The sequence below is a fragment of the Camelus bactrianus genome, chromosome 19, assembly GCF_048773025.1.
Source record: "Camelus bactrianus isolate YW-2024 breed Bactrian camel chromosome 19, ASM4877302v1, whole genome shotgun sequence".
Lineage (NCBI taxonomy): Eukaryota > Metazoa > Chordata > Mammalia > Artiodactyla > Camelidae > Camelus > Camelus bactrianus.
Window position 1 is genome coordinate 6867082 of NC_133557.1, and position 26230 is coordinate 6893311.

At 45.6% G+C, this 26230-nt stretch overlaps 1 protein-coding gene across 9 annotated transcripts in view; it reads left to right on the forward strand.

The window, feature by feature from the left end:
- Positions 1–26230, forward strand: part of SLC23A2 (solute carrier family 23 member 2) — a 112012-nt gene that overhangs the window by 71024 nt on the left and 14758 nt on the right. For all 9 annotated transcript variants that reach the window (XM_074346958.1, XM_074346959.1, XM_074346956.1 and 6 more), the window contains 7 exons: positions 13082–13170; positions 14200–14270; positions 15239–15420; positions 20232–20352; positions 20868–21024; positions 24315–24462; positions 25620–25725. In XM_074346958.1, coding sequence (XP_074203059.1) covers positions 13082–13170; positions 14200–14270; positions 15239–15420; positions 20232–20352; positions 20868–21024; positions 24315–24462; positions 25620–25725 — 874 coding nt within the window. The remainder of the gene's footprint in view (positions 1–13081; positions 13171–14199; positions 14271–15238; positions 15421–20231; positions 20353–20867; positions 21025–24314; positions 24463–25619; positions 25726–26230) is intronic.

Consider the following 26230-nt stretch of genomic DNA (forward strand, 5'->3'; position numbering starts at 1 on the left):
TCCAGTGAGTCAGAATCCTCAGGGTGACCTTTACTTGGGGAGACCAGAGAACACGGGGAGAACAGTGTCAGATCTTTCTGGTTGGTGGCATAGACAACGTCCTCAGAGGGGTACGGCAGCTCCCTCGCAGGCCCCCTGCCGGATTGCCTGTAGTTACGATGCTGAGCAGACCCCTTACCTCACAAAGGAAAGTCTCTTAGGTGAGCCCTGAGGGGAGGGCAGAGTGTCATGGACTCACTAGGGAGGGAGATATGTTCAGGTACTCCAGGGAGGACTCGATTCATTCTCTTAGGGACCAGGTAGTTAAATTTGGCTGGCAGCATCTTTCATTCTTTTGATACAGCATTCAGGGTTCTGTATTTCAAAGCCAGAATGGATTAAAAACCTTTGTGGGCTGACTCAGGGGCCTTACCTTGTATACAGGTTCTCTGGGGGAAATGTTCTTTTCCTAAACAGATAACTCATCAGAGAACTTGTAGCAGAAACCATTTATAAACTTAGGCAGTGCTTGTAGTTGAGAATTGTTGGTTGACTTGAAGCAGGAATGAGAGACATGTTCACTGTGGTACAGCAGGTGCCAGGTGCGGCTCGACCCTGGTTTCCCATCAGGGAGGCCGGTCCTCGCTGACAGGTGAGCCTGGCCGTGGTAGCTACAGTGGTGACATAGGAGGGAGAGTCTGGGGGAGCTTCTGTGAGCGCTTTCAGTTATGGGAGGGCACAGGAGACCTGAACCGCAGCTTAGGTCAGTGCTGCAGACCCTGCCCCTCCCCTTCCCACCCCCGTCCTTCCCCTGAAGGAGCTGAGAAAGGATAGGAGGGGGATTTGACACACCTGTTGGGATGGCTCAGAGGCCCGACATGCAGCGCTGCAGTGTGTGTGTGTGGGTGTGTGTGTGTGTACGTACACATTCGTGTGTGCACATGCAAGTTCTTGTGTGTGTGCTCTGGGCCCAGGAGGCTCAGAGAGACCAGCTTTCCTTCCTCTGTTTTGTGGGAGATGTCAAGGAAGGCCTCACCCATACTGCTGGGTGGTGTGAGAATCAGTGAGTCCCATCCTTAGTGTGGTGTGGCCATTTTCTTAGTTGTAAATCAGGAGGCAGGCGTCATGTCTAATAACCACATCAGTGAATACGTCCTGCCAGGGCTTTGGTGTGCTTTTGTCTTTGGACATGGGTTTTCTATGAACATTGTGGTGTAGGGTTGTGTCTGGGAAAAGAGAGAGAGAGAGGTACTCAGTGACTGAGTCCCGCAGATACTTAGTGAACCATCTGTGTGAAGGATGCCAGGGGACAGGGCCCTGTCGTGGTGCTGATTGAGTGCACGCCCTGTGGTACAAAGGGGAGCCTGTGCCGTCAGGGGTTTGCAGTAATGTCCTGCTGGGGCCTTGAAGGGGCAGAGTCACAAGGAGGTGGCCGCTTGTGAGATGTGTCTTGAAGACTTGGTTCGCTCTCAGCTCACGAGGGTTGAAGGAGCCTTTTCCATCCTGGGAAGGATGGGAACAAAGTCGGCAGAAAGTCATGGCCTGGTGAGTGATTCCCCTGAACAGAGCGCATAGGCCAGACTGTGGACCAGCCGGCAAGGCTGGGGCATTATCAGCAGGGCGCGGAGAACGTCAAGGCCTTTATTGGCAGGGGACTCGCCTTACAGGGGCCGTGCCTTGAAACGCGTTACTTGGTGCTCTGTATAGGGAGGTGAAGGGCCAGATTCAGGGGATTAGGGAAATCCAAGAGAAAGGTGACAGGGGCCCAGGCAAGGATTGGGGATGGGGGGGACAGAAAGGTACATGGTAGAGGAGAGGCACAGAAGCCGAATTCAGGGAACTCCACCGTGTGGGGCGAGGTAGCCAAGGAGCGTGTTGGGGTGTGTCTGAGTGATGGAGTTAGCTCCAGCCCACACTCCAGGGGTCAGTTCCTGCTTTCGATCCCTAGATGGAAAGAACAGCCCGGAGTGTGCCTTGTTTGTCTTGATTAAGGAATCCCTGTGAGTGAGTGAATTTGAGCAGCTGCCTTCTGTACTGTGGAGGGTGCGGGAGCACCCCCACCCCCACCCAGCGATGTTATCCCCTCTCCCCTCGTGCTTCTGGCCCTTCCTTGCATGTGGTGAACTTCTGCTCTTTGTGCTAACAGCACTTTTTTCTTGCCTGGGACCTTGCTTCCAGCTTCTATCTGGTAGGGAGACGATGAGAAGGCACTCTGTGGCGTGGTTTCCAACTCCACAAAGCCTCAAGCTGTTGTTGGTATGTTCTTTTCAGTTTTGTTCAGCGTATATTTGAGGGCCCACTGGACAAAGGTGAACCTAGATGGTGAGGTGGGTGAGGGGCATTCCCCTCTCTGCCTGGTTGGTCACCACCTGTCGGGTTTGTTTGCTGTCCCTTTGTATTCATGTGTCCCATCTCCCCTGTCCTCTGCATCTCCCTGTCCTTCACCCGTTTCTGTTAAAGCTCTGACTCCTCTTTCCACAGCTTCCCCTCCTGCCACTGCACCCAAAGAGGCAGGGCTCCCCCTTCCAGCTAAACCACCTCTCACACCCTTGCCCCCAGGTTTCCAAAGAGAAGAGCAGAGATCTCAAGAGTGGCCAGTTATCCTACTCCACTAGCATTTCCAGCAGAGCAAGGTTGGCACTCAGACCTCAGTAGAGTGGGGACCCACCGCTGGTACTCAGTACCCAGTACCCAGGACGGAGTCGGCGTCTTTTCCAGGGGACTCATCAGAGTCAGAGCAGCAGCATTGCCAGTGCTAGATAAAATCAAGCTGTTGAATATTGTAATGATAAACTGTAATTCCCACAGGCGGTCAGAATCTACTGTTCCCAGTGCAAAGTGTTAGCTTTCACTATGTGGCAAATAATAGTTTCTTCTCCCTCTGCCCATGGGGGAGTGAAACTAGCGATCACGATAAGGTAGAGGCAGTGTTACGATTCTGCACACATGGCCTCTTCAGCTCTCAGTTTCCTTTTGTGAAAATGAGATGGTGTTTGCCATCATTGGGTTTTTGTAGATTATTATAAGCTTCTTCCTAAAAATATGTTTGGGAAGTTAGGGAGCATGAGTAACATGAGAAACCTTTCAGTTCTGCTGCTCGCTGACACAGGCCCTCATCATACTGTGAATTGTCGCCTTAACAGACTTCTGATCTACTTCCTGATCACAACAGGATCAAACAAACAGATAAAGCAGCTGGGGGCAGCGGGCATGTGAGGCTGGGACAGTGTGGGAGGGAGAGGCTCACGTGGCTGAGAGTGGGCTTTACTCCCAGTGTCTCCGCCGTGAGGACTGCAGGTGGCCTGTGCGTGTTTGTTGGTGTGTGTTTGTGGTTCACACTCACTTCCTTAGGCAGAGCTGCAGAAGGAAGTGGTTTTCATTTTCAGCTTTCATGATTTCTAAGACAGATTTTCAGACTTTTCCAACTCTGAGTGGTTTGCCATGTGTGTCTTGAGTTCTGGATGTTTCTCTGTGTGTTTGCTTAACACCTGCCTTGTACCCAGTACTCCCTTGCATTAAATGTGTAGCGGGTACGTGGGGCCTAGAGGCTGGCTGTGGTCCATGCCTGTGAGGGGTGGGCCCTGCACTGTGAAGAAGCTGAGATGATGACTGCAGGTCTAGAGCAGAGGAAGGGAGAAAGTGTACACATCACCCACCTGCGGGCTGTGGCCAGATCATCTCTGCTCCTCATTTGACATGGGTGCTCTGGTGAAGAGTGGTGTGCTGTTCCTGGAAACCTGTTTCCACGTCATAAAAATAACCAGAATTGATAGGGAAACAGTGAGGGTGAAACGGACATGTGCCTTTGCAAACCTGAGCGTGAGCTCAGAATGCCAGCATAAGATGCTGTGTCATAAACACTCCACCGGGGCATGTGTTCCACGGGCTGGCCTGGCTGAGGCCACACAGGGGTGTCTGATGCAGCACATGCTGCAGCCCTCCTTCCTTCGCTGCACAACCGGGGGTGAAAGTGGCTTCCTTTCCTCCAGAGATCATGGATTGTGTTGAAATGGAGGTCGTGTTGTATGACTTCTGTGACCAGTGCTTCTCAGAGCCTCTGCCTGCGGAGGGTGGGCTGCTTCTGTGACAGCTGCTTCTTCCATCCCTCTCCTCCCACTTGACCTTTTCCTTCTTCCTTCTTCCCTTGGACTTTGATCCCCTGCACTTTGCTTTCAGTGAGGTCTCAACAGTTCTCCTTGTTCCGGTTGATTTGTGATGTCAGTCCTGGCCACCCTTGGGCTCTTTCCAGGAATTGATACAAAGCCTTTAAAACCCCAAGAGCCAGGCAGTGTTGTTCAGAGTCCGCCTAATCCGGGTGTTAGCCGGCCCACAGCAGCCACACCTCCCTGGCTTGGAGGAGGACTCAGTTAATGCATCATCTTGGCTGCCATTGTCTTTTCCATCAGATACCAACTCTTGGTAGCAGCTCTGAGCTTCCCAGAGTCCCCACCCTTGACCCCAGGCATTAGTGCAGAGATAGGGGGGTGAAGGAGGGCTTTCCAGGACCCTGCCCCTTGCTCACCACGCTCCCCTTCTCTGACCTCCCCTGACCTCCCCTGAAGTGTGCAGGCACTGTGTTTGGAGGACGACATCCAGCCTTTTGTTCCAGGTGCCTCTCGGAGGCTTAACTCTCAGCTCCCCAGCAAAAGAAAAAACTGGAGGTGGAGTGGCCCCTTCCTTGGGAGCCTCTTCTGGCTGTCAGAGGCCTGCTGTGGTCACTCAGAACCTTCCATTGCAGAGAAGTAGGGTTTCAGCCAAGAGAGTCATTACAGCCAAGGCAGCACTCTGGTCTCTAACAGAGTTGTCTGCGCTGAGGAGAGCACGCCCCTGTCATCCTTCTCCTTGAGTTCTTGGGGCCTGGACGTGTTGTGTGCTCTCTCAGTGTAGGGGGGCAGCTCCAGGATGCTTCACGGTCTCAAGTCCAGGACTTAGAACTGTTAACCACTGAGAAAACTTAGCAGGGTGGAGGGAAGCAGTGCTTAGATTGGAGACTGAGGTTTTCCCCCACACGCGTTTTCTGTATATGTATTAGTGTGGGGTGTATGTGCAGTTGTTTTGAATTATGTGAGAGCTGCAGGCAGCATGATGATGGCTCACCCCTAAGTACTCTCCTAGGAATGAGGGTCTCCTGTACAGCCATTTCCCACACCTGAGAAAGTTCAGTCGTATCACCTAAGACGCAGTCTTAAAATATCTTTCATGGCTGTTCCTCCACCTCTCTGAACAAGGATCCAGTCAAGTTCATGTGGTACATTTGTTTGCTGTGTTTCATTGGTCTAATAATAAACAGTCCCTACCATTTTCTCCGACGTCATCCTCTTTTGAAAGAGTCCAGGCCAGTTGTCTCGTTGCGCATCCCATGGTCTGAATTTGTCTGATTGTGTCCTTGTAGTGATATTTGATTTGTTCCATAGCCCCCCTATTTGTTGTAAACTGGGAGATGGGGCCAAAGGTGTGGTTGAACATTTTTGCCAAAATTGCTATGTGGATGATAGCCTGTCACATTAAGCAGGCCCTTAATAGCAAGTTGTAGGTTTTTCTCCCTTTCATTAAAAAAAAATCAAACATTCATTTAACTCAAAGAATTTTAGGTAGTACATTAAAAACCTGGGGGCCAGTGAGAACCTGGAGGTGATGACCCGGGAGGAGGGAGTGCTGTCTTGCTCCCCTCACCAGCTGTATGGAGGAGCTGTGGCCTCAGGGGTGGCGTCACTCCTGTTCTACTGTTGACTGGCTGTGTTACTTCAGGCAAGCTGCCTGGTCTCAAAGTCCCCTCCCCTTGTATATAAAGTAGTAGTAATAATAGAGTTGTTAGTGAGAATCAAATAAGATAATGCCTGGCACCTGCCCACATTCGCCTGTTGGTGCTCATTATTTTGGTGGACCCTCCGGAAGGGAAGGAGATAGGTAGGTGCGAGTGAGGCAGAGGAGGGTGCACTGAGCAGGGCCGGGGCGCCTGATGGAGCAGCCTGTCCTTGACGACGCGGCAGGGGTTGGGTGTGCTCCGCGGCGGCAGCACTGCCGCAGGTGAGCTCCTTCCGCCCCCGCTTTTCCAGGTGGTCCCCCCCCTTCACTTCACATGCTCTTTCTCTGTTTGCTAATATTTCTGATGCTCCAGGAGACTGAGTCTTTTTAGCATGTGCGGGGTTAATGAATTCAGTTCCCCAAAGTCTGTTTTCTTTGTCACGTCCCACTTGCCCCGCATGTTCTCACGTTCTAAAATTCTCATCGTCGTCTTCATGGCCCACTGGCTCCCTTTCATCCTTGCGAGCCAGGCGACTGGCTGGCAGAAGTCGCACAGGGATGGCGCAGCACTATACCGAGTAGAGGACGCAGCCTCGTCAGATACCAGGGGGGAAACGCTGCCTTGTTTATTTTTAACTTGGTATTTTTTATAACTATTTGCCGTAACTCTAGTATTTTAAGGAATACTCCCCCTACTCCCCCTCCCAGAAAAATACTTTACAGTTAATTTTTTAAAGTCATATCTGAGGGATAACTGATACACAGTAAAGTCTGTCTTTTTTTGCATGTAGAGTTATATGAATTTTTACCCATATGTACAGTCACTAGTCACCACCACAAGCAGCAGACAGAGCATTGCCACTCCCCAAGAAACTCCCTCATGCCTCTGTGTGGCTGGCTAGATCTTTAAGTAAGAAAACAAACGCTTGACCTGAAATAGTTGATACTGTCATGCTTGAAAAAGAGATTATCAAAATTCTACCCAGACGACTCTCCTAAATCCTGTGCTCTGTCTGAATGAAGCCTTCTGCTGGGAGAGGAGCCGGTTGGCTGCCTCCTACTGAGGTTCCCCAGGAATGTGTCTCACTGGAAGTGCTGACTGAGATAGTTCATGGAACTTCGGTATTTACCTGCAACACACGAATATCATGGACTTGAAGATAAAAGTTATACTTGGCTTTAGTTAAGAGTTTTCTTTGAATCAACTCAAAACGGATTAAAGATCCAAATGTAATAAACATGAAATTATATAAGCATTAGAGTAAAACAAGGGTGAATTCCTTTATAACTAGAAGTAGGAAAAGACTTTTAAACTAGGGCTCAAGCTCCAGAAACAATAAAAGGATAAGTTTGATGTCATTAAATATTTTAGAAGCTTTGCACTGTAAAAATACACCGTAAATAAACAAAAGTGACAAGCTGGAGAAAATATTTGTCACGTATCATAGATGGAGTCTAAAATCTCTAATATGAGACTCTTAAAAAGCAAGTTAAAAAAATACCAAAAATTGTGTAGAAAAAAATGCAAGAGACATTAATAGACAAAAAGTTATATAATTCACCATTTGAAAGGATCATCGACTTATAACAAGAGAAATGCAAACTAAAACTACCCTGAGATACCATTTCTCTCCTTTGTCAGATTGACAAAAAATAAAAATTTCAACAGGCAACTCTGATGGCAAAGCTGTGGGAGAACAGACATTGTTACACATTGCTGTCAGGAGTGAAAACAGTTCGACCACTGCGAAGAAGAGGGTTGCGGTATCTAAGTACGTATGCATTTACCATTTGATCCAGCAGCCCTACTTCTAGAAATTTACCCTGAAGATATACAAATGCAGAATAAATACAGAAGGTTTTTATAACACAACTTACATGCCCATCTATACAGGAGACTGGGTTCTGTCATACATCACACAGTGAATCACTATGAAATCCTGAGAAAGAATGAGAAAGATCTCTATGAACTGGTGTAGAGTAGGTTCCAGGATATATTGAAAAAGCAAGTTGCAAAGAAGTGCTGTATGTGTGTTTGTGTGTGTTTGAAGAAATAAAGATATGTTCAAAATTAATAAAATTAATATGGTGGGTAAGTGGGTGAGGTGAAGAAGTGGGAGTGAGACTTTCCTCATCTCACTTTGTATGGTTTGATTTTTAAACTGTACAAATGTTCAGCATATTAAAAACATAAAATCTAAAAGGATGAAGAAAAGCAAACCCTAAAACTGAATATAAACAGAAACAAGTGAACCTAACTATATGTCAGATTGCTGGCCGGAAGGAGAAAAGAATTGATTCACAGACTTAAGAACATAGTACTTTGCACACCCAGAATGGGATATATTCTAAGGACAAAAAAGAAAAATTGAGAGAAATCTTAAACTTGGTAGTCTTGTTACTAGTAACATTGGTGTAATTCTGGAACTGTGCTATATGATGTTATAGATTGAACAAATGAATGAATACATTGATATGATGTTGGAGATTGTGATTCTCAGTGTAGGAGAAGGAGAGATACAAATATGGAAAGAAAGAAGGCAATTCAATAGCATTGGATTAGACTGGACATATCATTATGACCCAGTGACACAGAAATTGCTGTATCTGTATTCACTGACTAAATGCCATCCCAGTAACAGTGAGCTCACCCAGTGCACAGATCTTGGTTTCTAAATACCATTCTCCACTGAAGTGAATTAGGTCTCCTTGGAGAAGTGGTTAACTCCAAGGCTAGGGTTGAGAAAAGTACAAAGTTGAGCCTGGAGCATCTTGTGCCAGAAAACAAGGAATTGCTCAAAGAATGAGGCTAGGTATGTCAATGAGAATGGCAGCCTGCTTGAACAGGCTGCTGTGGGCAAGTTTGGGATAATTTACTAAAAGGAAGAGTCATGGAAGTATATTTAAAAAATGGAACAAAAACCAAATCCACGTGTCTACTGTGATGTTCAAAAAGGGAGATAAAAGTTGGACAAAAAGAAAAGTTCTTATTTAAAAAGGACGCTAATATTAAAATATGGTGGAATGATAAAATTGAAAAATCATGATTTTTAAGCCTACTGTGTAAGAATGTTAATAAGCTAGTTGGAATATAGTGTTTGCATAATCTAAGAATCACCCCATAGATACTTATTGATTACAAAAGGGAAAAGGTACTTTTCAAACGGAGAGTTCCAGCAGTCCCTTCCCTCATCAAGCTCTCCGGCCTCACGGGACAGCCTGACGTGACAGGCCTCCTGATGTGATGCCATAGGAAGTGTGTGGCACCTGAGCAGTCTCCTTGCCAAAGATGTTTAGCCTGGCTTTAGCATGGCACATGACAACCAAATGCAATATAAGAACTATTTGATTGGATTCTGAGAGTGGGGGCAGATATAAGCACTTTTATAAACAATTAGAGAAACTTAAATATGGCCTGAATATTAGATTACATTAATAAAATTAACTTCACTTACTTTGAGTGTGATAAGGAGGAGGCCATGATGTGGACGGATATGTTTATTCTTAAGAGGTGCCTGCCAAAGTGTTTGGGTAAACGACACCTTGTGTGCAAGCTACTTTCCAACAGTCCAGCTGATACGTACAGACCACAGTAAACAGTAGGGAAATGTTACCCATTAGGAGTTTCCTTTGCTGCATTGTGTTTTGCTTTTCTTAAAAGGCACTTAGGCACACACTCCTGATGGCAGATTCTGTATTGAAACTATAGCTCCTTAAGGCCAAACTTGCTTTACATTTTAAAATTGTGCAGTTTAAGACTCAAATAAATGTTTATTTGGCGTTGAAAGGTTTTATACCAGCTTGACTGCTTTCTTGGTAGATGGGGGAAGCCGGGCACAGAGTGTACTCTCTGCACTGAGAATTATCAGTCTATTTTATTCATTTTCATTAAATGGTTTAGTTCTGGGCAGATGCCTGTGTCAAGCAGACTCCCAAGGAATCAAGTGATCAAAATGAGAAATCCCTTCATCTGGCATAGGGGTTGTCAGTCTTTGGTGCCTGGTACCACAGCCTCACCCAGAAGTGAGTATTTAAAATAGTACCCAGGCCTTGCCTCTGAGCCTTTGCTCAGCTCTTCTGTCATCAGCTCATTCCTAATGTTTAGTTTTCATTCATCATTTAAGGAACAGAGAAGATAGCACCTCCTCCAGGACATAGTCCTGGCTCTCCTTAGGATTTTTAATGTGTTCTCCTACAGCTGAGGACTTCCTGGCCATGATTTCTACAAGTCACCCACCAAGTCCCCAGGAAATCACTTCATGATTCCCTGGGAGTACTGGTTAAAAATGAAGACCTTACCCAGTCCTGGCTTGCCTAGAGTGCAGGTGTGTGAAGTGGCTGGTGAGAGACACAGCTTGACCTGGATGCCGGGGAGGAGTGAGGCACCTCCAGCAGGGTTTTGAACAAAGTAAAGACTTGTCTGGGTCTGGTGAGGTTCTTTCGCTGTCTTGGAGCTAGAGTATGACATGGGAAGGTGTCACTACAAATGTGCCTGTCTGCTTAGGTTTTTTTCTTAATGACATCTAGTGACATTAACTTTAAAAACTTTAATCTTGCAAAAATCTGTTTTGGGAGAATCTTCACTTATTTAAGATATACTTTCCCTGTAGTCAAGATTGGCTAACTTTTTCCGCAGAGAGACGGTAGTAAATATTTTAGGTTCTGTGTTTTCTGTTATGACTCTTCAGCTCTACCATTGCAGTGCAAAAGCAGGTGTAGACAACTCGTGAATGAATGAGGGAGCTGTGTCCCAGGGCAACTTGAGTCACAGAAACAGGTCGTTTGCCAGATTTGGCTCATGGTTCAGTTTGCCAACCTCTGGTGTAAAGAAAAGCACAATTCAAAGCACAATTTAAACAAGTTTATACTGTATAGCACAGGGAGCTATATTCAGTATCTTGTAGTAACTTGTAAAAAAGAATATGAAAACGAATATATGTATGTTCCTATATGACTGAAGCATTGTGCTGTACACCGGAAACTGACACATCATTGTAAACTGACTGTACTTCAATAAAAATGTAAGTAAACAGAAGTAAGGCAATTTAAAAAAAAAGCACAGTTTAATTTGTTTCCTTTCCAGTCTTTAGTACAGAATCTAAGAGTAGACTGTCCTGTCTGCTTGGGGAGCCTGGGGATCTGAAGTTTAGATGATCATGTGAGTGAAGAGCCCACGGTTGACCAGCTTCATGCTGGGGAAGTGCCTGAAAAGCCACTTTATCAGATCGGAGTATCAGGTGCTTTGTCATCCTCAGTCTCTTTCTTGGAAAATTGGCTCTGTTGATTTTTGATTCAGGGAAGCTCTTGTTTAATGAAGTAATATGTTACTGCTGCAAATTTCCGTAAGAATATTTCAGTCAAGCCACTGATTTACGCTGTGAGTTATGGAGGCCACACGTCGTGGCCGGGTTACTTTCTCACTGTAAAGCGTCTACCTGTCCTTCAGGACTGCGTGCGGCAGGCAGCGTGCGTGGCTGCACAGTGAACACGTAAGCCGGCATGTGCAATCTTTCTCCGGGTCATTTTGAGAGACTTTGCCTGCGGCAGCACCTATGGAAATCTTCTATTAACACCCACTTTCAAAGGAGCCCAGGGTCCTGGTTGTGTGCAAGTGAGTGAGCTTCTTTACGGCAGTGCTCTTAGGGCCTTTGATCATGGTGAAGCCAAAAAACGCTTGTCCTGAAAGGAGCCCAGGCAATGATCAGGTTCAAACTGAGGCTCATGTCACCAGGAGTGTAACCCAAAGCCAGTCTTCACTTTCCCACATCCAGTGACTCACAGATGCAGGGTTGATCGCAGTGGTCCTAAGGCAAGACCTCTAAATGCAGTTCATGTTACATTGCCCTGGGATGCATTGCTTGAAATCTGAAATGATAGTAAAACAGACGCCAGTTGTACCATTTGAAATGGTACCTATTACTGAGTAGGTGCTGACTTCCCTTTGCCCTTTCAGTACAGTTCTGAAAAATCGTGCTTAAAGAATTTTTGTAAATCAAGCAGTGTTTTCCCTTTGATATACATTCCCACTTCAGGTGACCTTCACTTCCACTTTTGATGGTGCTGTGCGCCAGGCCCCTCCAGGAGGTAATTATTAATGGATGGTTGTGGAGGGCGTGTCCATGTGAGTGGCCACCAGCACTGCATCTGGTTTGTACTGTGCAGCCTGCCTCTGTGTCGTAAAGCCAGCATCCTGCCTACTCTCAGTTGATTCTATCGCAGGGTTAAAATGACGAGGAGCAACAAAAGACTCATGACCCTCGTCTGGCTCAGGATGATGTGTGCCAGCTCTGGACTTGTAAAGCTGCTACGTGTCCTTCAGCCAGAGCCACTGTTTCTCAGTCCGGTCACTGTGTCACTCAGGACAGGATATGTTGTCAGCTCAAAGGAGAGCATGCTGGGTTCCCGTCCTGCTGGCCAGGACCCTGATACAGAGCTGCTTGGGAGTATTTAAGAATGATCCGGACATCTGGGAGTTCCTAACCCTGCAAACAGAATGAGCCAGTTTCATATTTTACCCCCAAAGTATTGTTAAAGATAGATTCTCGTGTTAGCCCACAGAGCCACCTTAACGTAACGCCAGCAGACATGCTGCATTGTACATCTCTGATAATAAATGACAAAACCTTTTGAATTTGAGTGGCATCAGTGCTCATGAAGTCATTATGAAGTACCTAAAATGTAATTGAATGGTGGCATTTAGTTTGACAGTGTAGGCAGGAAATTTAACAGTCTGCAGGCTTTCTGGGTCCTTTAAAAATAAGGGTTTGAGCACTTTTGAGTATTTTTTATGATTAAGCAGAATATTATATGTGTTGATTTATAACTTTTCCTTAGTAGATCTAGATCGCTGGCATGATTTTAATGCTTATCCTCAGTGGTTTAGGGCAGCTTTTGACTTACAAAATGAAATAACAAGGGGCAGATAGATAATTTTGGTATGATAACCAGTAAGAAGTTGAAAGGGAGGAGGCAGAAAAGGAGGAGGGTGGTAAGACAGATGACATACACTGATGCTTGATAAGGAGCTCACAAGCTGAGCAGGGCAGAGACACCCAGATGCCCGCATCCCCCACCCCCAAGGGGAGAGGTGGTGATGGCAGAGGCTGGTGTTGGGGTGCTGGCCCTGCCCACAGGGCTCCCCTAGGGAGGGGAGCGCAGCAGGAGGGGAGGACAGGGAAGCCAGTGGCCCTGGCTGCACAGCAGAGGAGATCTTTGCAGACCGGGGCTCGTTCTTCAGGTGTGCCTGCATTTACTCATGTGCTGTTTGTCTATGGAAACGACTGTTAAGCTGTCAAATAGTGAACTACCTCGGTAGTTCCTGATGCCGTGATCATGGTTTTGGTCTCGTTTCTTTTAGGTTACCCCTGTTTCAGGCCAGTGCTTTTGCATTTCTGGCCCCTGCTCGAGCCATCCTGTCTTTAGATAAATGGAAATGTAACACCACAGGTAATTGCAGTTATTTCCACATATGTCATTGGGGTCCTTTAACGCAGGTAATAGAAGGGAGGCCCAGACATGCTGCCTGTAGCAGCATTAAATCCTTTCTGGAATCAGGCAGAGGACACACAAACCAACAAACAGTTTAGAACGCTCCAACCTGTGGATCGTGTTTCTGTCTCTCTCTCTCTATCCACTTGTTCCTCCCTAACCCCAAAGCAAGTAAGGACCAGAAAAGGACCTCATTTCTCTGTGCTAATGAAACTGATAAATATGGGAACAGAAGAGAAAAACGTTTGTGCTATTTTTCTGCCTCTTTCTTTCAGTGGATTTTATGAACCACGAGTAATCACTCTCTTTGCTGCATCAGCATCCCTTCTCTGAAACATCTCTGCTTTTTAAGGAGCTGGCTGCTTTGGTTTTTCTGCAGATGACTTTCATCCCCCACTCTCATCCCCCTCATAGTGACTGCAAAGATCCTTAAATAACCCAGTGTCAGGAAAAGACCAGATAGGGTATTCGAGCAAAGCAGATGGACCTGTTGTTCTCTCAAAATACTGTTAAATTTTTAGGTTCTAGGAGCAAAGTTTTCCAGCCCTCAGTTCCTTCCTTGCTCCTAGGAGTTAATTTGTGACCACTGATTTAATTTAGGAACTAGAAAACGCCCTCTGTTTTATCTACTTTTTTAAAACCACAGTCAGGCAACCTTGCTATTGGGCATTTCAATGAGCTACTTGCAAAGGTTGGTCTTTGTATGAGGCTGGGACTAACAGTGTGCATCACCAGTTCAGTCAGCTTTGAGAAGCTGGGAGCTCTTAGTCGTTGAGTAAAAACTTGGTTAAGTTAGTGATGGGGAATCCACCTTTCAGTATGATAATGCCATACTGTCGTAACTTGAATTTTAGGGATGGGAAAGTATATTATACAAATATACTTAGAACAGGGAGGAACTTCTTCTTAAAAAGAGTAAAATGAATATGTCTGGTGAAGCATCAGTGTCACTCCAAGAAAAATTTTGTCTTTGTTTTTGTTTTCAAGATGTTTCGGTTGCTAATGGAACAACGGAGCTGTTACACACAGAGAACATCTGGTATCCCCGAATACGCGAGGTAAAAGATGAAAATTGTCTGCTTGTGGCTTCTTTGCGTTTCTTCTCGGCTTCAGTGTTGTTTGTGCCCAAGAAATTACAGTTGCTTGCACTAAGCTCTCCTTTTCTTTTTCAGCCACTGACACGTTCCTTTCTGTTGTTAGACTAAATTTAGATGGCATCACTATAAAATACAGCATGTAGAAATGCTTTGTGCAGTCAGACACTGTTGTGTATTGCCCTCCTTCCCGTCTTCCTCTCTCCTCTGCTCCCGTGCACTCACACACCTGTCCACTTACACTCTCCAGTGCAACCAGGCCAGGGGCATAGCTCCCTTTGAAAAGAGCCACAGAGACTTGTTGACAGTTTGCAAAACTATTCACTCCAGCCTCAGTGTTTGCCAGTATTGCTGGAAAGAATTAAAAATGCTTGTCTGCTACAGTGCACCTGAATAGAATAGGGCATGGGCGTCCTTAGATATGAAGAATGGTTGACAGTTTATCCAAGTCATCCAAAACCTGTAGGTTCATTCACCATTAGTTCAGAATTAACATGGATATGGCCACTCGGCACAATAGATACATTCCTTTAGAATTATTGTCAGTAACACTATCTTTTAAATGTCCTGCAGAGGCTCGCTTTTAAAATTAAGAATCCTTGTATTGCATTGTTCCTCTGAGGTTGGTTTTGTATGTAGTGTCCCTTAAGTGAGAGTTATAAATCATGTCTGCCTTAATTCGTGGAGAAGGCAAGCTGACTTTGTGTCTAGTGTCCACTTCTGCAATACTCTTGGGTCATACTTAGATTGGCTAGATTCCAAACAGCCCCACTTGTTTCTTTGGGGGTTCCCCAGAAATTTTCCAGCTGTGTCATGCCTGATGTGTAATAACTTGGTGCCTTACAGAACTGTCAGTTGTGGTTGCAGGTGACATTTGGAGTCTGTGATGAATAAGCAGCTTGCTCTTAAGTCTGTGTCCTCTCTTGTTCCAGATCCAAGGAGCCATCATCATGTCCTCACTGATAGAAGTGGTCATCGGTCTCCTAGGCCTGCCTGGGGCTCTGCTGAAATACATTGGGCCTCTGACCATCACACCCACAGTGGCCCTCATTGGCCTCTCTGGTTTCCAGGCAGCAGGAGAGAGAGCTGGGAAGCACTGGGGCATCGCCATGCTGTAAGTGTCCCGAGACCACCCAGGAGTGGACAGTAAAAGCCTCTCCTCTTTACCAACACAAAGAGGGACAGCCTCTTGGAATATTTTGAACATTTACACAAACTTCAGGGGATTTTTAATGTTCATATTAGTCTGGTAGTTTAAACCTTATTTGCTTTATGCCAGGGAATTGTTGAAGTGACAGGCAGTCAGGGTATTCCAAGGACAGATCTGGCAGCGATGTGTGGAGGGAGGTTTTTGTAAGGTTTTAAACTTTGGGAAAGAATTAAGATGGTGACGCCATTAGCTCTTGACTTTTGAGGTCATGCTAAGTCTCATACACATGAATTGAAATACTGAGAAGCTGAATCCTTTAGATGAGACTCAGAAATACTTCCAGACTGGCAGGAGACAGAAATGCTGCAGTTGGTGTGTTGGGATCGAAGGGGACGTGGCTTCCCACATCTAACAGCCCTGCACACCTGTCAGGGGGCCATGATTCCTGCCAGAATCCTGCTAGTCAGTGCCAGTCCTTTAGCACAGTACTTCAAGTTCATTGAAGATATCCCTTACTCCTTTTTTTTGTTTGTTTTATTTTTTATTGGTGTGTAGTTGATTTACAATGTTCATTTCAGGTGTGCAGCAAAGCGACTCAGTTAAACATACACACACACACACATTTTCAGATTCTTACAAGAAATTGCTTATAGTTCCCTGTGCTATACAGTAGGTCCTTGTTGTTTATCTATTTTATATGTAGTAATAAGTATGTATAGTGATGTGTATCTGTAACTAACCCTACAGTCATCCTTCATCCTTCACTTTTCCTCACTGTGCATGTACAGCTCACCATTCTGTCCCACCTCCAGAAAAAGCCCCCGATTCTGCCCTGAGTCTTCACTGCCATCACTTCCAAACTGGTCTCCAGCTCCTTTTTTGTCCCTTCCAGTCCGTTCTCAGTCCTGTAAAATGCCTGGCCATTGTCTCTTCAAGGCCTTCTCTTCTGTGTCCTCTCTTTGAAACTTCAGTAAGACACGTGCTAGAATTCTGGAAGCTTTTAGGTCTTCTTGTCATCGTGATGTCTGAAACCATTTCTGCTCTCCTGGTTTTTAGCTTCCAGAGTTCCTCTTTTGTGCTTGGGATGTCAGCTCCGTGAGGACAGGGCCTCAGCTCTGTGCTGGCCACCGTGGTACCCCCAGCACCTGGCTCAGCAGCCATCAGAGCAGGTGTTCAGTGAGCACGCTGTGAATGAGCGAGGGGAGGAATGGAGGTGTGAGCAATACCAATGACGATGGGAAGAAAAGTTAAGAATGTCGTCAAAGGAGTTCCATTCCTAAAGGGTGTGCTGCGTTGGTTAGGCAGTGAGTGTAAGACGTCTTCAAGGAAGAGAGAATTCCCGCATTGTTTAAACTGGTTCTGGAGTTTTGAGAAAGAATGGAAACTTCGCAGTTTTATCTTAACGACAAATCTTGACCGAGCTAATCCACAAGGGAGATACTGAACTAAGTTTTCCTTCCTGGGGTTATGTGAAACCCTGATGCGCTTGGGTAGCACTGGCTTACGCTCAGCATCTGTCTCTACTGTAAGGCTCCTTGCAATCTCTGAGATGCAGGTGTGCAGAAAACTTTCTCATGTATACCTTTGAACCTATTCAAAAATGGAACAGTGTAGTAAATCACCACGTGCCGTCACCGGACACTTAAGAGAAGTCTCATTTTATCTATACCTCCAAATACATTGAAATTCTAGGCATTTGAATTAATAGTAATTAAACAGAGAAATCTAAAGTGAAATAGTAATCCCTTGCCCACACCTCTATTCCTCAAAAAAATCTTCTCATGAATAAATAATTAGTAAAAATGTAGTATTTATCCTCCCATGTTTCATACTGTAGACGTGTAGATACAAACATGTGCACATATACAGCTTTACCATTAAATTATTTTGTAATTTGATTTTCACTCCAGAATTTGTCAAGGTCACCTTTCCAAGACTGTGTGTTTAGATCTATTTAATTCTTTGTGAAAGTGCCCAGTGTCAAGTAGTGTGAAATAGCCTGAATTTATTAAACCGTTCCCCAGCTGGTACTCATGCACATTGTTTAAAATACTTGCTGTTGCAAACGATGCTGAAATACCTATTCTCATGTGTGAAGAATGAATGTTAAAATGCATGACAGTACAGGGTTTTAAATTGATGAAATTGGTAGGGATTTAAAAGTTTAAGACCCTGTGTTGCAGTGAGTAGCAAATAGACGTTGTTGGTCTCTGGGTGTGATTGTAAATTCATCCAGCCTTTCTTTAGGTATTTAGCAGTATGTATCAAGCGCTTTTTAATAAGATGTTCACTGTTTGACAGATTCATTCTAGTCCTAGGAACTTGTCGTAAGGAGCTATTCAGACAGGTGCCAGGGAGAGGTGATTCACTGCAGTTGTCTCTGTTGCTCCCAGTGTCATGCCGTAGGGGACTTGTTAAGCAGGATGTGGTCCGCCCACCACATGGAATGGGATGCTAAGCAGCCACTCAGGTGCTGATGCAGGTCACCATTTGTTGAGGTCACGGCATCAACAGGGGCTACAAGCTTAGTTGGGAAGGAGCATGTCCATTATGACTCCAGTTTGGGCCAGATGATGAGCTATTTGTGCTCCAGGGGCAAGGATGACATCAGACAGTCCCTTCTCCCTCTCTAACCCCAGGGCCTGGGACCCAGCTACCTGCCCTAAAAAACCCCGGAAGGGAAGCCCTTTGGAATCAATAGACCACAGAGTGCTGCGTGGTTGTCCCCCAGTGGCAGGACGATGAGCAGGCTTCAAGATTCTGGCTTTCTTTTTACTTACCTGACTTCTATAATTTTTCTAAATCTTAGTATACGTTGCTTCTATAATATCTGTAAGGTTAAAACAGAGGCAGACAAATAAGTGAAATGTCACATGAGTTGAAAAGCCCCTGATGTGGTAAACAGGACGCTGGCCGGAGGATCAGGGCTCAGATCCTGTCCCTTCTCTGCTGGCCCAAGGCTTGTGATCTCAGGCTCACCTGAGCCTTTGCTTCTGCCTCTCTGCGGTGGGGCCGCCTGCCCTGCTGCCCCACAGGTGTGTTTGAGGATGAAAATAGAAGAAGAGTAGTGTTCATCCTCTCAGTCCACTTCCTCAGTTTCAGTTGCTAGATTTGGGCCTGAAATCTGGGTGTCCTTCCTTAGACTCTGTTAGGGGTCGTCCCCCTTCCCTTTTTAAACACGCTTTGAAAAGTGACACCACAGTGCAGGTGTAACTGTCGGGCGGGGCGCTGCCTGCAGTAATGATTAACAGTAATAGCAGATACAGGGCTTTTTTGGACCTTAGTCTATCCTTGAAAATAAATCAGTAACATTTTTCTAAAACAGGAAAATTTTATGTTGGTCTGTTTCAAATACACCTGGTTTAGTGTCCCTCGCTGCCAAATTGTTTTTTGTTAAACTGCACCACCCTGGGGGAGTTGAAATAACTTGGGCACCAGGTGTGTTTTCATCCTTGAGCTGGTACTGGCCTGGTGACTTCGTGGCAGGGCAGAGACCCTGATGCCAGGTCAGTGTAGCACCCGTGTAGGTGGGGAGAAGGCGGAGCTGCACAGTGTTCCCTCCAGCTGGCTGCAGTCCACTCCTCTTTGGGAATGTGACCGTGAAGCTGCACTTGGCCGGCTGTCAGTGGAGCTGATAATTCCATCTTAGCAATTGGAACTGTGCCCAGGAACAATTAAGCTTAGCTTTGACTGAGAACCCACTCTTCCTGCCAACTCTGTCTTGGGATATAAAGGAGAGAGTGAGTTCCTGTGGGTGATAAGACACACTGTTGTCCGACTTCATTGTTTCACTGATGGGAAGCCGTCTCACACCTGCCACACACAGTGCACCAGACGGATGAGGATGTGTTGGGTCCTGCTGCAGGCAGGTCACTGGCCGACGCTGCCTCCTGCAGCATTCACTGTACCTGGGTCAGGAGTGTGGGACTTGGGGTGGAGGGACTTCTGAGGCAGCCCATGCATCCCCGCCCTCACAAGCAGTGTGGCAGCGTAGTTCAGAGCCCAGGCTCCAGAGCTGGACCCTGGCCTGCCTGCCCTGCAAATACCAGCTGCGTGATCTCAGGCTGTGGGCTCTGTCTCTCTGTGAGGCAGATGGTTATAAAAGCTGTGGCGGAAGGCTGGGATGATGGGTGGGAAGACCCCTGTGTAATGTCTGACACACGGAGCCCTCTCAGGAGTGTTATTACTGATGCTGAGTTCTGTTGTTTATAGCTTTCTTAAATTTTGAAGCTTTACCATTTACCTTTTAAAAGTAGTTTATGTTCTTTATAAGTAAATCAGAAAATACAGAAAAAAGGTTACAAATCATATTGCCATCTGAAGCCAATCCCTGTGAGCATTTTGGATCCTGCCCTTTTTGCCTGTTTGTACGCATGCGTGTGTGTGTGTGTGTGTGTGTGTGTGTGTACGTGTGTACACGCCCTCTTGTATGCTAGTTGTGATTATACTGTACAGTATCTGGCATCTTCTCTTTTTTCCTTACACAGTGTGAGCTTTTTCTATCAATGTGTACATTCTTTGGTTTTCTTACTTTATTAAGGAATATTTAGCCAAAGCATTACATGGTGATTTCATCAAGAAATGCCAAGAAAAAGAGTTCTAATGTCTTTCCAAAAATGGCATTTCCAAAAGATGTGATTTCCCAAATAATAGGGGACTAGCAGCTTAGAGAAATGAATTGAGCACAGTGGTCAGTTTTGCCATTGAAACTTTGAGTATTATTTTTAACACAGACATACAGCCTTTAACCTGGTTCATTTTCTTTCTCTCCTCAGGACAATTTTCCTAGTATTACTGTTTTCTCAATATGCCAGAAATGTTAAATTTCCTCTCCCAATTTACAAATCCAAGAAAGGATGGACTGCGTACAAGTTACAGCTTTTCAAAATGTTCCCTGTGAGTAGTCACCTATTTTTTTTTCTGACAACATTGCCTTTGGTTCATATGTAACATGTTTATGTGAAAAGAGGAGTTTTAAGCAGGTCCTCCTGGGGGACCATGTCTGTGTGGTGACATCACCCAAATCACTGTGGACCTAAAGTTTAAAAGTTTAAAAAGCAGTAGAAGATTCCAATTCTGGGCCTTTTAGCAGTGTGTGAGAGGACATTGATTGTCCTTGGAACTGAAGGAGATCTGACTCCGCATGGCCTCTTTAGGCACATTGACCATTATTCTTAGTTTACTGGCCAGACTTGGAGCTAAATAACTTTATCTGCATAAAACTACTCTCTCTCAATGTGATTCCATTCAAGAAATAGAGTTTCAGCAGATCCAGTTATGTGGTATTTTTTCTGCAAAGTACTGACCGTGGTGGGTTCTGGAATGTGACTTTCAGACTGTAGGAAGGTGTGTGCTCTGCCAACAACCATGATCTCAGTTGGCCTGACAGCTTTTTCCTTTGACCATTTCAGATCATCCTGGCCATCCTTGTGTCCTGGCTGCTCTGCTTCATCTTCACGGTAACAGACGTCTTCCCTCCCGACAGCACGAAGTATGGTTTCTATGCTCGAACTGATGCCAGGCAGGGTGTGCTTCTGGTAGCCCCGTGGTTTAAGGTCCCATACCCATGTAAGTATTCTGGTGGCCAGAGGGGTCAGGAGCCCACAAGGGCCCAACCTAGAGAGGTGGGAAGTTGGCAGAAGGCTCTGCAACACAGAAGGCCTACTTTGTCCCAGAACATTCCCTGAGGGTCTTACCATTCTGGCCCTTAGAGGATTAGACAGCAGAAAAGGGAGGCTGGAGGCCCTGTCCCCAGAGGGCCATAGTTAATACACAAAGACTAAAACCAGCTCCCTTCTCAGATAAACTAGTTGGTTGTTCTTTTGGTTCCACTGGGATGAAATTGCAGACACAAGGGGTCTCTTGCCAGGTTTGAGGTCTGGTGGACAGGATTTGAGGGCAGCTGCTTAGAAAGACAAGTGCAGAGCTGCAGGGTACCAGTCAAGTCACCAAAATAAGCAGACTTGAGTGGGAGGGGCCTGAAGATCAGCTGATTGCTCAGGCACGATGGGATTTGTGTAATCTTTTAATGGGTAGCTATAATCTTCTTTAATTTGGTCACAGCTGTCAGAGGTAAACTGATACTCACGAAGGGTGGGAGATAGATCTTAAGTTACAATTTAAGTGTTGGGTAACTCTTGTCAAGGTGGCGGGGGTATTTGATCCCCAGCTGAGGTATCTCTTGGATTCATGTGTAGGGCTTTCTAGACCCCCAATCCTAAAAGTGACTTGTGTGAACCCAGTGGTTACTACATGCTCGTTGTTCTACTGTGAAGGCCCTGTTCCCGGCATTTAGGGTTTTTATTAGAATTGAATCTTAAGCTTATTCGGGTTGTGCCAGTTTACTCCCCCGTTAAGCAATCACATTTTCCATGTTTTGTGACAAGGAGAAAAAGCAGGAAAAGCGAACAGTATTCAGATTGGGTCAAAGATAACTGTTCCAAGCATGTTAAATGATGGCGATGCTGGCAGTTGTTCCTTCTCTTCTTGACACATTTACAAATGCTTTAAAAAGCTTAGGCTTTCTCAGATCACATTCTCATCAGATCATATGGTCCGAGTGTATAGCTGTGTGTGTGTGTGCGCGCGCGCGTGCCTATCCCCCCTTAAAAAAAAATACATGGTTCATAAACATAGATTTAATCTCATTTTATCTCAGATTATAAGTTAGTTGGTGAGGGAGTCACAAGGAGCAGACATGGGAGCGCAGGCGGGAGGAAGGCCCCGTGGCCCATGCAGTGTGTCCTCTCTGCCTGTGCCTGCAACTCCCAGGAGAAGCAGCTGTGCGTGTGTCGAGAGACCAGAGAGATTTCCCCCAGGACTGCGGGACCCGTGTGCAAGGAGGGCCGGTGCTTCATGTCATGATGCACAGGGCGCTGTCTGGCTCCTCCTCGCAGCAGCCCGTGACTGCCGCCAGCTCCTCTCTTGCCAGAGAGCCCCTAGATAAAGAGCTGCTCCCGGAGCCAGAGAATGTAGTCTTCTGTGCTCTCTGATGTTTGGCTTAATCCAGAGACAAGTGTTCAGATATCTAGAACAGTGGTTCTTAGTCTTTAATATGCTAAGAAAACCCAAATTGGTTGTTGAAAATACAGATTTCTAGTTCAAAATGCCAACAGTGCTGAGGTTGAAAAACCCTGCTATATTATAAAGTAACAAAATTTTCTAGTGAAGGAAAAGGGATCAAAAATTAAGATTACAAATTTAATGTGCTGAAGTAAATGGAATAAAGATTTTTAAAATAAAATGAAGGGCTTCAGGCAAAAGGGGAAAAAGTAAGAAAGCAGTGAAAGTGAAAAGACCAAGAAAATAAAAGGCAATTTCTGAAAAATAGTAAATGGCAAAATAAAATAAGAATCTCTTCCCCAAAATCAAGGCACTAAAATGAGACCACAGTGCTACATCAGTAAAGGTAACTATATGAAAAGGTGATTTAGAAAACACAAAAACGTTGCTTGATGAATCATCTGCATGAGAAGAATTTCGTTCCAAACCAACACAGAGATGAGACGTTAACCAGGCCAGTTGTTGGTGGGCCTGCACCTTAAACTCCCAGTCATGGTTGCCTCTGCACCCCGTGGTCTGCCCCCACGGAGTGAAGTAGCTCCAGGCGGGCTGGGCACTCCAGGCATATTCTGCATGTCTTAGTTGAAGCATCATCTTTCTCTTCCCATACCTGTAGTTGCCGCTGGTACCTATGGGATAGAGGCCACGCCCCTCTAGACAGCTTACCTGCCTGCCCTATGCCGCACGCCCCGTCTGCTGAGCACTAGCCCATTCCTGCCCCACTTTGTCCACCCACTGATGCGCCCAGGACACCCTGCCCGTGCATCTCCAGCTCTCCAGACCCTTCTCGGACAGGCACTGTGTCAGTTCCTGACTCTCTAACTGATGCTCATTGTGACCTGGTTTGGGTTGCCTTCATTTGAATTCTAACCATTGCACTGTTCCTAGATCCTTCAGTGTCCTGGTCCCTCACCAGATTGTTGGCTCCTGCACGAGAGACCATTTTATACACCTTCCTTTTTTCACTGTGCTTTCTACTTAGTGGCTCTGTTGTAACTAGTGGTTCAAGGAAAGGAAGTCTAGGTACTTCATCAAAGGCTATTTGCTCTAACAGTGAAAGTTCCTCATGCTGTTTTTATTAAACAAGATCTATGACTTTCAGTGTCCAAACAGATATACTTTTAAAGAAAAAAAAATCTCTAATAAAAATTAACTAAATCTGAAAATTCAAAATGAAGCTACCTGGGGACTTCTCTTTGCTTTCTTAAGGAAACGCTTTAATTTTCCATAACATGGTTTACTTAAAAGGAAAAAAAGTCCTGGTATTATACTAGAGAAGAGTTGCCTGTACTTTGTGCCATGCTTTACTGTTCGGATTTAAATTTAGCAGATGACTTTTTTCTGCTTTTTCATTTGATGCCACCCCATGGGCAGGAGCACTGTTATTTTGTACCATGCTTTGCACAGCAGGGCTGAGAATCCTTGTTGTCCGAATTCCTATCCCAGCACAGCAGGCTGTGTTAAATTGTAATTTAGCAACCACTGGGTGAGGCTTTGAAGCAGGAAGAGAAACGCTCTCCTCTTCCAGCCAGACACCTTCTTCTTTTAAATAAAGATGTAAAGCAGACCAGTTCTGCTTGTGGATGTCTTCATCCAGCTCAGCAGAACAGTTAGGCATCTCGTGTACTGAGGGCTTAGTTGTAAAAATTAAGTTTTCATGAGCTTCTTCAAAAGTCTGAGTGGATCTTGTGGAGTCCTTTGACATACTGAAATGACTTAGTGTCTCAGTGTCCTGACAACTTGCCCGCCCCTCTGAGAAAGTGCGTGAGGAATTTATGCTTGTTTTCCTTCCTTAGTTCAGTGGGGACTGCCCACCGTCTCTGCGGCCGGTGTCATCGGCATGCTCAGTGCGGTCGTGGCCAGTATTATCGAGTCTATCGGGGACTACTACGCCTGCGCAAGACTGTCCTGTGCCCCACCGCCCCCCATCCATGCGATAAACAGGTGCGTGCCTGGGAGAATGAGCATCTCGTTAGGTCCAGCCCCTCCTACTTTGCTCTTCGGTTTGGATAATCTTTGAGAAGAAACCAGGAGTTTCAGCAAGAAGCAGCCAAGCACCAGGGCCCTTTATTGACTGTTTTGGATAAGTCACTGCCCCCGTTTGGCTCTCATTTTCTTCATCTGTGATACGGAGCAGAATTCCCACCCTTCTTCCTCATGGTGACAATCACATAGCCATTGTCTGTGAGACCACTGCAGCCCTGAAACTCACTGTAACCAGTGCCAGACACTGCCATTGTTCTTTGCTTGATTTGGGGTCGTGGATGTGTGTCCTCTTTGATTTCTTGTTTTCCCAACTGTTCTTAGGAGTAGATGGTGAGTCTTCTATTCACAGTTACAACTCATACATAGAGACAAGAGTGGGAATAGATGAAGTATGTAGAATCTAGATGTTGATGAGTTGTGACAGTTTATATTCTCAGAAGACCTGGTCTTTAGTTTCTGGATGCTGGGGGAAAATTGGGCCCTATGGAGGCTACGGAGAAGAGAAAATAGCCCAGATCATTCCCACTCTCCCAGCCAGCTGCCACCCTTCCGGAAGGGACTGTGTGTGATGAGAGCCAGTGGGCTGGTGTCTGAGCATCTCTTGCATTGGTTCTGTTGGGGTTTACAGTCCTGAATTTTTCGTCTTTCTCTAATGGAGCTGTTGCATATGATTAAGTTACTCATATACTGATTCTTTTAGAATTCCCAATGTTTATAAAATTACAAAGCATTTCCTTTCTGATAAAATTATATCTTAATAATAGAGAAGTCAAATCAATGGATGACCCGTGTTTGTCTTAGATCACAACAGGTGACTGTTTTCTAGCTAAAATCTTTTAATTTTGAAATAATTTTTAAACACCTGTATCTAATGTTTGGTTCAGAGACATGCTTCTCAAAGTTGAATGAGCATGGAGAATCCTATTAAAATGTAGATTCGGCTTCAGCAGGTCTGGGGTTGGGCCTGAGATTCTGCATTGCTAACCCCTCCTGGAGAGCGTGGAGGCTACAGGTCTGTGAGCCCTGCCTTTGGGTTACAACCATTTAGAGCATATTTTAGACTCCTTCCTCCCTTGAATGATTGTTTCTCTTTTCCCCGTTCCTTTATGTTTTAGGGGGATTTTCGTGGAGGGTGTCTCCTGTGTTCTCGATGGCATATTTGGTACTGGGAATGGCTCTACTTCATCCAGTCCCAACATTGGAGTTCTGGGAATTACTAAGGTACAGATATTTTTCTAATTAAGTGATTGGGCCTCTAAGTGTTGATCCATTTCATTGATTGGTCTGGCCACTGTGAGTTCCCAAAGGAAGGCCTCTGATTCTGAGATCATCTTCTCCCCCATCTCCTTTGTTTTCGTTGATGGGTTTTTGGAATGCCGATAGAGGTCTCTTTTCCCTTGGCTGGTCTGGGTAGGCAGACACTCAGGTGCTATTCCTGCATGCATTCTACAGGTTTTTATTAAGCACCTACCCTGTGCCAGGCTACTGTTTTAAGCACTTGGGATACATTAGTGAATAAAAAAAAGAAAAATATCCCCATCATTGTGGAGTTCACATTCTAGCAGAGGAAGACAAGCAATAAACAGTAAGCATAATCAGTATGGCAGAAACATGCGGCAGGGTGGGGGGATCAGGAGAGTGTTAGGTGTGGTGGGTGGTCAGGCTAAGCCTCAGAGAAGATGACCTTGGGCAGAGACGTGACGGAGCTGCAGGAGGGAGCTGTGCA